Here is a 14,576-nt window from a genome sequence, read left to right as displayed (position 1 = left end):
CTGGTGGATGAGATATCTGTGATCTTTTTTAGACTTATAGCAGGAATTGCCATTTAACATTATGGGATTGTGAATGAGTTTAGAGGTATTTTATTCTTTTTTTTTTTTTGGCACGTTTTGGAGGGCAGTTGGGGTTAAGTGACTTGCCCAAGGTCACACGACTAGTAAGTGTTAAGTGTCTGAGGTCAGATTTGAATTCAGGTCCTTCCGACTCCAGGGCTGGTGCTCTACTCACTGTGCCACCTAGCCACCCCTATTCTTTTTGGTTTTAAAAGATTGAAGGGGAGAGACAGAGAGAAACAGGCAGACAGAAGGAAACAGACAAAAAGAAAGCAAGGAAAGAGATACACAGGAGAATCAGAGGGGTGGGGAGAGACAGACAGACATAGACAGAGAGAGATTCAACATAGGGGAGAACTATTGTCATTCTTGATGTTCATTGATTTCAGAATTATGCCCATTGATGGATACTTTAAAAATGCAATACTCAAAAGACAAATACTTATAGATATTAGTGGGATTAACATGCAGATTTTAAGTGGTATGTGTTACTCAAGATACATTAAGTTAGTATTATCAAGAATGAGATCAAGTTGTATTTTTGTTATATGAACTAGTGGTGCAGAGGTTCACTCTGAGACAAATGACAATCAAGACTAGCTAGCATACTTTATTGCTACAAAAATTACTTTGACAGGTGACTTTATCCAAAAGGACACTCACTTAAACAGAGGGAGGAAGCGTATGTGGGGAGGTGGTATTGTTTATTGTGCTATGTAAACTCTTACAAAGTAGTAGGAAGTGAGATCACCTTTCATTGTAAGTTGCTGATTTTTCTGCTCTAAATAATGTTAATTTCCCAAAGAAGGCAGTCCCTAGGAAAGCTTCATTCCTAACTTTATCATACCAGTTATAGTTCAGAGGAATACTGATAAAATTATAGTAATTATGGTGGGTTTATAATAAGTATATGTTGAGGGAAATGAAATAATATCTTTAGCATCATTGGTTTGACAATTTAGAGAATTAAAAGCAGGTGTGAGAAACTGTCACTTTTATGTGGTGGCCTTATTATTACTTTTTATCTCTTTCATGGGAAGCTTGGAATAGTGGAAAAAGCTTTGTATATGAAAAGTCAGTCAGTAAGTATTTATTAAGTGTCTACTATGTGACAGGCATTGTGCTAAAGTACTAGGATTGCAAAGAAAGGCAAAAGATAGTGTACTCAAGAGTTCAGAGTCAAATGGATCAAATAACATGAAAACAATTATGTACAAACAAGATTTATACAGGCTAAATTGGAGATAATCAACAGAAAACCTGGGTACTAATTCTGACCCTGCATTATTGTATGACTGGAAAATTTGCATAACTTCTCTGTTCTACAGTTTTCTCATTTGAAGAATGAAGAAAATAGTTTAATGTACAAAAATAATCCACAAAAATCTACCTACTCTTCAGATAAGTTAGAAAAGTACTATGGAAGTTTGGGTTCTTATTATTAGGAACTTCAATTAGAAAATTTAAAGAACCGCATATTGTCATATAAATGAAACCAGGATAGCAATAGCTCATATAAACACACTATCTAAAGGTAATACTTGGAAAAACAAGTTTTAAACAGTTTTGGAGATACCTTTTGTTTTTATATCACCATCATCTCCAGGTATGCCTTTCTTGTTCTAATAAAAAACCCACAAAACTAATAGACAGCAAGTTTGATGGTGTATGGAAATTTCTGTAGTCGTAGTCCACTCCTTCTCTACTAAAACATTCTCTGAGACATTGATCATTGAAATCATTCAATTTAGCTTCTTTTTAGCCTTCTTATTTACATTATTGTTTTTTTTGTTTTTGTTTTTGCATTTTTGGAGGGCGATTGGGGTTAGGTAACTTGCCCAAGATTACATGGCTAGTTGTGTGTGTGTGTGTGTGTGTGTGTGTGTGTGTGTGTGTGTGTGTTAAGTGTCTGAGGCTGGAACCGAACAACTCAGGTCCTCCCTACTCCGGGGCCAGCGCTTTTACTCACTGCCCCACCTAGCCCCCCCCATTTACATTATTGTTGTTAAATATGTTGTTCTGTTTCATCTTTATATCAGTTCATATGTTTTCTCATGTATTTCTCAGTTCCACATATTCATCATTTTAATATTTATTACATTTGTGTTACGTGGTTTGTTTGAACACTTGATTCTTCAAGCAATTCCCCACTTTGCTTCTAATTTTTTGTTACCACAAAACTGTTGCTTTGTTTTAAAAAATGACAATTTCAATAATTTATCTTCTATTTAAATACTTTTAATCTTTTGAAGTTGTTTTAAACAACTCTTATTGTGTGGATTATTTTGGAGATTTATGTACCCAACTTGTGATCTGTTAAAACTTTTTTTCAGATATGTTTTCTTCTGTTTGCTGTTCTATACATTGTTTCATACTTCATCATCACAAGGTACAAGAGGAAATCAGGCAAGTGGAAATGCTTTAACTTAAATTTTTTATTCTGGTGCCTAATGATTATGAGCATAGCATATTAAATATATTGTTATACTTAAGTGTTCTGGTATACCAAGCAGATTTATAATTAGAATCCATTACCCATTTTTAATAGATTGTTAAATTTAGCCCTAAGGCATCTAATCAATTGTTAATGTGGCAAAGGAGCTAATGACTCTGAAACTAGGTGGTTTCACCTATGTATATTTCTACTATACCTATGGTGTATACATATATATATATATATATACATATATATATATATGTAGTGTGTGTATGTGTGTGGGGATATCCAGTGGGTACCTACCATCACAATTTAATTGGAAATGGGTTGTCTGTGACTGTCTATGGCCTTGTTTCAACTATTCTTCTCTTTGCATGTCCATATTCTAAGTATCCTTTAAAGCTTGGGTAACATTCTACTTATTTTGTGAAGTATCTTTCCTGACTACTACTACTCACAGGAACTTAATTTCTTTCTCTGCAGCCCCAAAGCACTAATAATCAATGGTTCCCAAACTTTTTGAATATAAGGACCTCAGTTAATATAAAATATTTTGTGGCACCCACATAATTGTAGTTGTGGTAATAACGGATGTTGATTGAGAAAGTAAAGAATGACAAGTAGCTACTATGAATCCAGCAATACTTTTAAATGACTTTATATTTCATTAGTTATAATAGCATCTATATTCATTTGAAAAATAGTAACCTATGTAACATGTTGAAATATTTAGTTTATAGAAGTTATTTTTGCTTATTTGTGAATTTGCCAGTGAATTCTCAGGGCCTTTCTAATAATGCTGTTACTTAAAAGATGGGAACTACTGTTTTAGATCACAAAATTTAGTGCTTGATTATATACTTTATTACATAGTTATGAATATTTCTCCTTTTTCCTACATATGTATCATCACAACAGACTATAGTCTATAAGCCTTTGAAGTTGGGGATCATGTTTTTTTACTTTTAATGTAATAATACATTGATAACAAATAATTTTAATTTGACAGTTAAAAGTGTGAAAAGTTGCTTACCTATAGCATCTTTTTTGAGCATCGTAAGAACATTAACAGGTAGATGATTGGGATAGTAACTGGGCCTATGATTTCACGGCTTCAGGCAGTACCTAAATAAGGAAGATCCCCCTACCAAAGCAGATCCACATCTTCTCTATAACTTATGGTCTTATAGAGTTGCCTGGTACCTTGAAAGGTAAAGTGACTTGCCTAGGGTCACAAAGCCAGGTTGTATCTTAAGTGGGATTTAAACACAAGTTTTTCTTATTTGGATCTCTACAATGCCATGCTGCATAGGTACAACCAGTACTATCCCCATTTTATAGCTCAAGAACCTGACATTCAGTGAAGTTAAATAATTTGCATTTGGTCACCTGCCTAGTAAGCATCATTGCTGAGGTTTGAAACTAGGTTTTCCTGACTTCATTTTAAGCATTCTTTCCACAATAGGTATATAATATCTAGTATTCTCTTGGCTTGTGAGTGCCATATAGATATTCATTGATTGGGTGTTATAAGCCTTGACTTATGTTGATCTCAATTTTGAGGAATATGCTTTGAAATTGGGAAAATCAGGAAAATAGTATGTGGGTGATTTCTTTCCATTGAAATTTCCATTGTTTTTCCATTGAAAGAGCCCCAATCTTGGAGTCAGAAAACCTGGATTCAAATCTAGATTCTGACATTTACTTGCTACATAACCTTAGATTATTCACACAACGTCTCTAATACTCATTTTCCTCATCTGTAAAATGTGGACAATGATATATTCCTTTCTTACTTAACATGGTTGTTGTGAGGAAAGTGTTGTGTAAACCTTAAAACTCTTTATTTACTTTCCCAGTGTGCGTACTGTTGTGAGTCTATGGTTGCCTCCTATACTGAGCTGAATGGAAAGCTTTGTGGACCTTTTCAGTTTGAATAAAACTTTGAGGACCTCTTGAAGGTCAAACTTGGTTAGCTGGTGGTGAGGTTGAAATGCTGCAGTTTGTCTATTTAAGGCACAAATTGATCACCCTAGTTTCCATTTCATCAAAGGCGTCTCAAAACATTGAAGAACTATTATGCAAAAGAATAACAACTTTCATTTCTCTCATGCTTATTAAAGCTTTTACAAAAGGCCTTCCTAACAAGCATATTCTCCCTTTTCTTACTGAGTTCTGGTTTTCCCCAAATAGCTCTTCATCCCTGGCCTTGATCTTCAGTACTGGCTGTACCTGTGTTCACACCCCTGCATTAGACTTACTAGTCCTGAAGGGAGAGTTGCTGCAATACTTCCTCCACATTGCTACTCTCTTGTTACCACTATCGCTTGACAAACACTCTTCTTTTGAAGATTCCAGCCTCATATCATGGTGATGCTTGTGTACCTGCCCCCAGCTCATCTTTTTTCAGGGAGTTCAGTACTCAACTAATTGCTTTCCTCTCCTCCCCAGCTCCTCCTGCCCTTATACTAGTGGACTTAACCTCCATGGTGGTGTTCCTACAAATTCCTTTATCTTCCAGTTCCTCAATTTTTTGAAATTCCATGGGCTACTCCTATCCATCTACCTTAGCCACACATGGTCACACACTGAGTTTTACCTTTAACAGTGTTTCATTTTCTTAAGAAACTCATATTCTTCTTTCTGAGCACCAGCCTTTTATCATTGTATTTCTTCCTATGCCTCACCTCTCCTAAAGCTCTTTGCATTTATTTTTTCCACTAGTTACTCAGTCCTTTAGTACTTTGTCAGGTCATTCATCATTCCTTTTTCAACTTCATTTTCTTTCTTTCCCTATCCTGACTGTATAGTTAACCAATTTAACATTGCTCATCCTTGCCAGTCTCTAGCCTGGCATTACTCACATTGTTAGGCTACTCACAGTCTTCTGAATGGAGCTGGAGAATCATGCTGATAGAGAACACTATAAATTCATGTTATTTGACCTAGGCTGGGACTTAAGTGCAACAAGGCAGTTCTTTTATTCCTCCCTAATTGAACTCCTCACAAAATCTATTCCAAACCTTCTCTCCTCTCCTCAGGTTTCCCATATCACTCCTCCCTTTCCTTCTCATTTTTACTTTTCTGAGAAAGTTGAGGTCATTTGTCATGTGCACTCTGTTTTCTCTTCTCCATTTAAAAACCCTTTGATGTTATTCCATGATCACCTCTTGTTTTCCCCAGTCTCTGTTAATGAGGTGACCCTTCCCTCTATCAAAGCCATTCTTTCTACACATGACCTTAATCTCATCCCTTTCCATCTATTCCAGTAGTTTGCCTCTTCAGTCATCTTCTGTCTCTTGCTTTAATTATTGACCTCTCCTAGTGCCTTCAGACAACTTCTTTTTACAGTCAATAGCACCATGGGCCTGGAGTCAGAAAGACCTGAGTTCAAATCCAGCTTAAATACCTACCACCTGGGCAGTTCACTTCAGCTCTCTTTCCCTGTTTTCTAAATTGTCAATTGGAGGTGATCACACCTTATAGGGTTGTTGTGAGAATCAAATAAGATCATATTTGTAAAGTGCTTAGCAAAATGCCTGGCACAAAGTGGCTGCTTAATAAATGTTTGCTCCTTCCCCTTTCCCTTCCCTATCTTCTTCCTCTACCACAGCCTTGTTCCCTTCAGTAGAGACCATATATCAGGTGTACTGGATAGCACATAACTTAACTATTCTGTCTGATGTAAACATACAGAAATTAGGTCTATGCTCAATTGAAAACAATGCTTATTTGAAAATCAGTTTTTGTGTAATAATTCTTCATGTTCATACTTTATTATATTGTATTGCAAATTCAACTTTCTGTTATTGGAAATAAAAGAAAGCTAAAAATATTTTTCAAAATATTTTTGCAGATGAACAGGAAGATGAAGATGCCATAGTCAACAGAATTTCGTATGTATATTCAAATTTCCTGGTTTTGTTGACTGTATTACAAAGTGAGAAATAAGCCAAACTTAGAATTATACTTTATAATATGGATTTTACAGAAAAAGAAATCTTAGGTATAAAATGTCCTTACCAGTTTTTATCCCAACTCACAAAGCTTATTACAAACAAATGTAATAGTGTTCTAATTTAAATGTACATGTGTTATTGAGAGTTGATTGCATGGTGTTCAAAACCTTTGACCTCAGGAATGGAAACCTCTTATCTATACAGGATCAAACAAAGAAGTGGTCTGAAGTTAAACAAAGATTTAGTTGAATCTAAGTGAAGACTTATTGAGTATCAGAATGATAATACACTTAAATGAGCTTCTAAAAGAGAGATTGTGGTGAGCTTTAGTCACTTGCTTTATTGCAGGTGACAGGATCAAATGGCTTCCCCTGTGTTGGTATATAACACCAGTGTATTAGAAAATATCCTTTTATTATTTTGGAGACATCAAATTAGGGTTAGAAGTCTTTGAAGTACCTTGGATAAGATTTTGTTTAATTCGAATCATTAAATTTCATAATATAAGATTATATAGGAGGTCCTCAGCTTTTTAGATTCTTGATTTTGCTTTTGCATATTTGGTTTTGATTTTCTTACTGCCCACTGTACCAGTGAACACTTCTTTAGGGTTGACTCTGTTGTTTCTGGGAAGAAAGTACAAAGCTAACTGTATGAAAGAAGGTGGTAATATGTGGCTGTATGATATTTAGTATTGCTGATTACCTATTTTACTCCACCTAGGAATAGGCACTGAAAAAGAGGTGACTTTCTTTGATCTGTTCTCCAAAAGAAAAAAAAAGTATGCTTCTTACAAGAGATTTTTTTTTGGGGGGTTAAGAAAGTTCTCATTAAAATACAAATTTCTTCACAAATTTGCTAGACCCACTGGTCAGTCACCTTTAGTATTATTACTTCAATCATGTATTACACTGTACTCTCTGTGACATCACCTAGCAGTAGCAGTAAGATCAAAAATTGTTTATTAATGAATAGTCATTTCAACACCTGAGAGAGAGTTGCTGATAAGAGGGGGATTAATTCTGGCATCTGGAACTGTTTAGAGAAACAGCGAGGCTTGGGTGGGATACACAGAACAGCATTAGAAGAGGCACAAGGACCATAGAGAAGGGTCAAGAGTTGTAATAAGATGTTATAATAAGGTTCAGCTGGAAAGGTAGGAAGGGCTAGAAATAAATTACAATTTTGGCTAGGACCTTGTTTCCAACCAATATAATTTTGTAGATTTCAGAGCTGAAAGGATCTTAAAAATCACCCAATTTTCTTAGTAGGTCAGACTCCCAAGATAATGTTATCTTCTCTGTGACCATATACTTTCTACCTTTCCATCTTTATTACGTTTACCTTCAGATTTCCTCACTGAAAAAGGACTTCTGGAAGGCTAATATTGAAGTTTTCTTTTATTTAGAAAAAATTAAACCATTATTACTCTTTTATATTAATATAGCATAACTGCCCTGATATAAATATTAACTTAAATATCAAGTTAAACAGGCCAGGTAATAATGCAGGAATTCAGCATTCAACAAATATTTAAGTTCAATGCATATAGGAATATCCAAATTTGTAATAGGAAAAGAAGAGTACTGTTGGATAATAGGTCAAGTTCATTAATGGATGTATTGAAATTTTTTAACTCATATAAGATATGTTTATCTGAGCAAATTACTAAATTAAAACAGTGCATTTCTATGTACATGGCAGTTTCTGTTTCTATTTTTCTTCTTGGTTGGAAGATTTAAAAGTAATTACATCTGGGCCACAGACAAAATGGGATCACACTTTAAATCATAGATATGAAAGGCACCTGGCTGTGACTATGGCATATATAACAAGGACTGATAAGAATGTTCCCTGGAGTCTTGAAAATTTAAATAAAATGGGTTTAAAGTATAAAAACAGGAGCAAGAAACTTGTTTATATACTTATGTATTTGTACCATGCAAGATACCATAGATACCATTTCTACAATGTAGAAAGAATTAGCAATTGAGAAGTCTTGAAGTCAACAGGGACAGAATCCAGGAAAGGAAACAAGATACATTAACTCAGAGCATGAGTGTTCAAACTATGGGTAATAAGAAAAATGAACTAGAAATTCTAATGCAGTGGGAAAAATTTGATCTCATAATGTCAGAGAGACTTGAGGTGAGTTTCACGCATGAAATATAGCTTTGGAAAGGCATACCTTATTCAAGAAGAACAAAATAGATTAAAAGGGATGGAGAGTTGTATGTTCATGTGAGGAAATCCAGGGGAGAAAGCATGGTGGAGAGCACTTGGACAAAGTTGATTGTTGTGGGGAATAAAAATGAGAGTGTCTTCATGATCAGGTACCATTTACTAAAGCAATCGAAAACATGGCCAAAGGCATGATATGGTAGTAATGTGGAGTTTTAATTAGCTTGATTTCTGCTGTAGCCCTCTCTCTGCCAAAAGCAGAGCAGCTAATAATTTCTTTATTTACCTTACTGGTAAAGATGAAGGAACCAACAAGGGAAAATTCTTTTCAGGATCTAATTCTCACCAACAAGGAGGAACTGATAGCAGGAGTAGAATTGATGGGATCTCTCTTAGAAGTAGAGAATAGTCAATCACTCAGTCAGTTAGCATTTTTTAAGCACACTTCTTTGTGCCAGGAAGTTCAGCTCTGGGGATACAAATAAAGGCAAAAGAAACCCTTCCCTTGAGGAGCCCACAATCAAATGGCAGATATACAAGAAGCAAACCGATTTATACCGAGAAGCCATACACAAGATAAATAAGAAATAATTAACAGAGAGAAAGCACTAGAATTAGAAGGATTTGGAATGACTTCCTATAGAAAGTAGAATTTTAGCTGGGACTTGAAGGAGGCCAGGGAAGCCAGGAACCAGAGATTAGGAGGGAGCATTCAAGGCATGAGGCACAACCAGGGAAAATACCCAGAGCCACGAGATGGAGGGTCTTGTTCATGGAGCAGCAAAGAGGCCAGTGTCACTCTGTTAGGAGTATGTGGAAGGGTATGGGGAAGGTAAGGTATAAGAAGACTGGAAAAGTAGAAGGGTGCTAGGGCTTTGTGAAACAAAAGATTTTACTTTTGATACTGGAGGTGATAGGGAGCCTCAATACAGTCTTGTATGAATATGGTCTTCAAAGGGTACAGAGAGAAGATGGCTAGGATTTCATGGCCTCCAGTATTGGAGGGAAAGTTAGCCCAGGAGAGATGGAGTATTTTCAAGAATGAAATTCTGAAGACACAAATACCATTCTAATGAAGAAGAAAAAGAGAGTTATTCAAAGAGACTAATGTGGATACATAGAGAAAATATCCATGAGCTTAGATTTTAAAAGGACACTGAAGCAAGAGTAGATGACAGTAAGTAAACTAGCATTGATTAAGTACTTACCATGTGCCAGGCACTGTGCTATTTGATGGAGATAACAAATAAAATGAAACTCCCTGGGAAATTATGTTCTAATGTGGTTTTGTAAGACTTGTGTCAGTAGTGTTGAACATGGAATGAGCTGAGGTTACCAGAAAAGCTAAGAAAAAAGGATTTTTAAAGCTACTTTGGGCAAAAGAGCAGTGCCTGAGGGAGGGAAAAAGAACCGCTGCTTGGGGTGTACAGGACCATCACAATGGATACTACAGAGAGGGAGAGCTTAGCTCTTCATCTGTTCTCTCTTCTCTAAGGAGAATGAGTTTTGAATTGGAAAGGAGAAAACCTAAATGTATAATAGTTTATATTCAGGAAAAGTGAATAGGTAATAAGAGAGCACCTAGCTGCCTGACTTTGAGTTAACTCATCTATATCCTTGGATACTGAAAGAATTAGTCATTGCAAGCCACCATTATTTGTGTTTGAAACATCATGGAAAATGGGAGATTCCATAAGACTGGAGAATGGCAGAAATCCCCAGTTTTAGAAAAGAGAAGCCAGGGGCTGCTAGGTGGCACAGTGAGTAAAGTGCTGGCTCTGGAGTCAGGAGGACCTGAATTCAGTTCCGGCCTCAGACACTTAACACCCACACAAAAAAACTAGCTGTGTAACCTTGGGCGAGTTACTTAACCACAGTTGCCCTCCAAAAGGGAAAAAAAAAAAGAAAAGAGAAGCCAATGGATTTTAAAAATTATTGACCAATATTTGACTTTGATTTCTAGCAAAATTCTAAAATGTATGTAGACATATATACATATAGATGTGTGTGTATACACATATACATGCATTTATACATACATATATGTGTGTGTATCTATCTATCTATCCTGATAAACATGCAGAGGACTTGCTTATGAACCCATGAATAATCAAGATAGCTTTCTTTTCCTCTCTGGTTAGCTTCATCTTCCCAGGACATATTCATTCCTCCAGTACTGTCCTTATAGTACTTCCCTGGAGAGGACTCCTCAGCAAGGGGAAAGAGCTCAGGGTTTCTAGCAAGTCAGGTACCTTACTCCTCTGGAAAACTCTACCTCCCAGAGACCTGTATAGCCCTCCACACTAAAGTACTGCCTTGGGTTCCCCATTCCGCTCTTCTCCCACCCAGTGACAAGGGGAGGGCACTTAGGGGTTATTGAAGAAGTACAGATGCTCAAGTGTGGACTACAGTCACATGCTTTCTCTCACCAAACTTAAACTTTTGTCAGTCACTTGTTATGTCTAATCCTGGTTTTCCTTCTTTTCATTGAGGTCTTATTGTGATAGCTCATTTAGATGATTAAAAGAGATGCTTAGTGAACATCTAGAAGAGGAAGTAGTAATGATAAAGAACCAGTGTGGTTTGATCAAGAACAGCTTATGGCTGACTTTTGGATAGAGTTACTAGACTGCTAAGCCCAGAGATAGATTTTACCTAGATTTTAGCAAAACATTTAATGAAATCTCTCATGGCATTTGTAGGGGAGAAATGGAGAGATATGAGTTCAGTTGGGTGGGATTAGATCTAGTTGAACAAACAGCCCTAGAGTGGTCATTAAGAGTAGGCATTAGCTTGGAAAGAGGTTTCCAGTGGAGTACCACTGGAGGCATTTTTTATTTGACTTTTTTCTTTATCAGTTATCTGGAAGAAGGCATAGATTGTATGATTATCAGATTTTTAGATGATGCAAAGTTGGGAAGGATTGCTAATAGAAGGACAAAGCCTGCATTAAAATGATTTTGACAGACCAGAACATTGGACTAAATGTAACAAAATAGAATTTAAAAGGGGTAAAAGTCTTATACTTGAGGTCCAACAATAAATTTCACAAGAGCAATACGGAGGTATGGTGGGATAGCAGTTCATCTGAAAAACATCTAGGAAATTTAGTGGATTGTAGGCTTAGGATTTGTCACCAGTGTGTTGTGGTAGCCAGGAAAACTAATGTACAAATAGACTAGGACTATGGAGGTGATTATCTTTCTGTAATCTTCATGGCAAGCCAATACTTGGAGTATTGTTTTGAATACTGGGTACCAGTTTGATAAGATATTGATCAAGCAGAAAATGTTTAGAGGCAGGCGGCCAGCATGGGGAAGCACCTTGAGTTCATTCCTTTTGAGAATCAGTTGTAGGACCTGAATTTAGTTTGGAGAAGAAAAGACTTGAGTTATCTTTAAGTATTTGAAAGACTAACATGTGAAAGGTGGATTATATTTGTTCTCTTTAGTCTCAGAGGACAGAACTGGGTCTGTTGTGTAAAAAGGTAGAGGCAAATTTAGGATTTATAGAAAGAAAAATTTCCTTATAATTAGAGTTGACCTTTAAAGTGGGTGTAGAGGTTCCCCCCCTCCCCCACTAAAGGTGTTTTAAGAGAAGGCTAGATGCCTTATTTATAATGGAAATGATTATTTTTTTATTTTTTGCTTTTTGGAGGGGGGAAGGCAGAGCAATTGGGGTTAAGTGATTTACCCAAGGTCACATGGCTAGTTAGTATTAAATATCTGAGGTCGGATTTAAACTCAGACCCTCCCGACTCTAGGGCCGGTGCTCTATTCACTGTACCCCCTGGAAATTATTATTGAGATGCTGGTTGATGAGACATGACTTCAGGAACACCTGAGTTCAAGTCCTCCTTCTAACACATACTGGTTTGACTCTGGGCAAGTCATATAACCTCTCTGCCTCAGGTAACTCTTAAGACTTGTTTCAGAGAAGTTGCTGGCCTGCTTTGGTGAAGGTATTTTCTAAACCGGGATCTTCCCACACTGATGAAATTACAGACATGGATACCCTTCTTCATCCTCCTCCTTGATGTGTATGTAATAATCATAGTTGGAGAATTTCACTTGAAAAAACATTATAAATACTCTCTAATAGAAAGTTCTGGGGGACGGAGTCAAGATGGCAGAGTAGAAGCAGGACCTCCCTGCAGCTCCAGCTTCCACTTTCCCCAATTCATGTAAAAGGGGACTCAGAACAAACTTTGGAGCTGCACAATCCACAAAACGACACAGAGAAGCTAGCCTCCTGCTGAGGACAGCCTGGCAGGCCGGCAGGAACCGGCCAGCACAGTGCTCTGGGAGCTGAACCTAGCCTGTGTGAGCCGGAGGTTTTAGCCCCAGGGTGGGCCTGAACAGCCACGGGCTGGAGGGACTCCAGATCGCCAGCAGCTGTGGCCATTTCCAGATTTATCAACACATAGATGTGAAGGACAAAGTGAAAGGTCAGTGCAGTGTGGACTTTGGGACCAGTAGTTGGGAGAGTGTTGGCTTTTGCCCCCAGGGTGAGAAGGTGCTGAGCCACCTTGGCTCAGCCAGCACCATGTTGCAGCTTCAGCTTCTGGTCTGCAGAGTGTAGGGGGACCAAGCACCAGTCTGAGGGGTAATCACTCTTGCTTTAACCTTCTTGGATCTGGATTGTGTTCTAGGGTGGAGGTCCTGGGGAGTGTGACCAGCTTGCCGGAGTGTGTGGAGACCTCAGAGAGGGCACCCAACTAATACCTCTGGCAGCTGAGAAAACCTCAGCATTTGGGACGGAAGCTCCCCTGTCTGGTGGCAGAGTCCTACTGTGGCAAAAAGCCCAGGGGTCAAGTGACTGAGGGGCGACATGACCAGGCAAAGGAAACAAAGCAAACAGGAGAATCCAATGTTAGACTCCTATTTTGGGGACAAAAAGGAACAAAGCATAGAACAGGAGGAAGACAGTGAAGTCAGAACTGCACCAAAAGCTTCAAAGGAAAATACGAGCTGGTTACAGGCCATAGAGGACCTTAAGAAGCAGATAAGAGAAGTGGAGGAAAAATTGGGAAGAGAAATGAGAATGATGCAAGAAAATTACTAAATGAGAGTCAACAGCCTGACTGAGGAAAATAACACCTTAAAAAACAGACTGACTCAGTTGGCAAAAGAGGTTCAAAAAGACAATGAGGAGAGGAATGCCTTAAAAAGTCGAATTTGCCAGATGGAAAAAGAATCTCAAAGCTCAATGAGGAGAATCATTCCCTCAGATTTAGAATGTAGCAAAGGGAAACTATTGACTTTATGAGAAATCAAGATTATAAACAGATCCAAACAAATGAAAGAATAGAAGGCAAAGTGAAAGAAAGAAGCTAGAAATCATCCTCCAAGAAATTCCCAAGGAAAATTGCCCTGATGTTTTAGAACCAGAGGGCAAAATAGAGGTTGAAAGAATCCACCGATCACCTCCTGAAAAAGATCCCAAAAAGAAAACTCCTAGGAATATTATAGCCAGGTTCTGGAATTCCCAAATCAAGGAGAGAATTTTACAAGCAGCCAGGAAGAAACAATTTGAATATTGTGGAAACACAATAAGGATAACCCAGGATCTGGCAGCTTCTACAATGAGGGATTGAAGGGTCTGGAATATGATATTCTGGAGGTCAAAGGAGCTGGGATTAAAACCAAGAATCACCTACCCAGCAAAATTGAGTATCATGTTTCAGGGGAATCTATGGTCATTCAGTGGAATAGAGGACTTTCAAGCATTCTTGATGAAAAAACCAGAGTTGAATAGAAAATTTGACATTCAGATACAAGAAGCAAGAGAAGTTTGAGAAGGTAAACAGGGAAAAGAAATCATAAGCCACTTATCAAAGTTGAACTATTAACATTCCTACATGGAAAAACGATAATTATAACTGATGAAACTTTTCTCAGTATGAAAATAGTTGAAGGGAATATATATATATATGTATA

At 37.4% G+C, this 14,576-nt stretch overlaps 1 protein-coding gene across 6 annotated transcripts in view; it reads left to right on the top strand.

The window, feature by feature from the left end:
* Nucleotides 1-14,576, top strand: part of LMBR1 (limb development membrane protein 1) — a 194,183-nt gene that overhangs the window by 29,904 nt on the left and 149,703 nt on the right. For all 6 annotated transcript variants that reach the window (XM_069084512.1, XM_069084508.1, XM_069084515.1 and 3 more), the window contains 2 exons: nt 2,394-2,466; nt 6,354-6,393. In XM_069084512.1, coding sequence (XP_068940613.1) covers nt 2,394-2,466; nt 6,354-6,393 — 113 coding nt within the window. Of the gene's footprint in view, nt 1-2,393; nt 2,467-6,353; nt 6,394-14,576 lie in introns of those variants that run through there.

The sequence above is a fragment of the Petaurus breviceps genome, unplaced genomic scaffold (genome assembly GCF_028583685.1).
Source record: "Petaurus breviceps papuanus isolate PSGF00001 unplaced genomic scaffold, PetGlider_PUasm1.0 115, whole genome shotgun sequence".
Taxonomy (NCBI): domain Eukaryota; kingdom Metazoa; phylum Chordata; class Mammalia; order Diprotodontia; family Petauridae; genus Petaurus; species Petaurus breviceps.
Note: the sequence above shows the minus strand (reverse complement) of the source record. Positions and strands in the feature narration are given on the sequence as shown.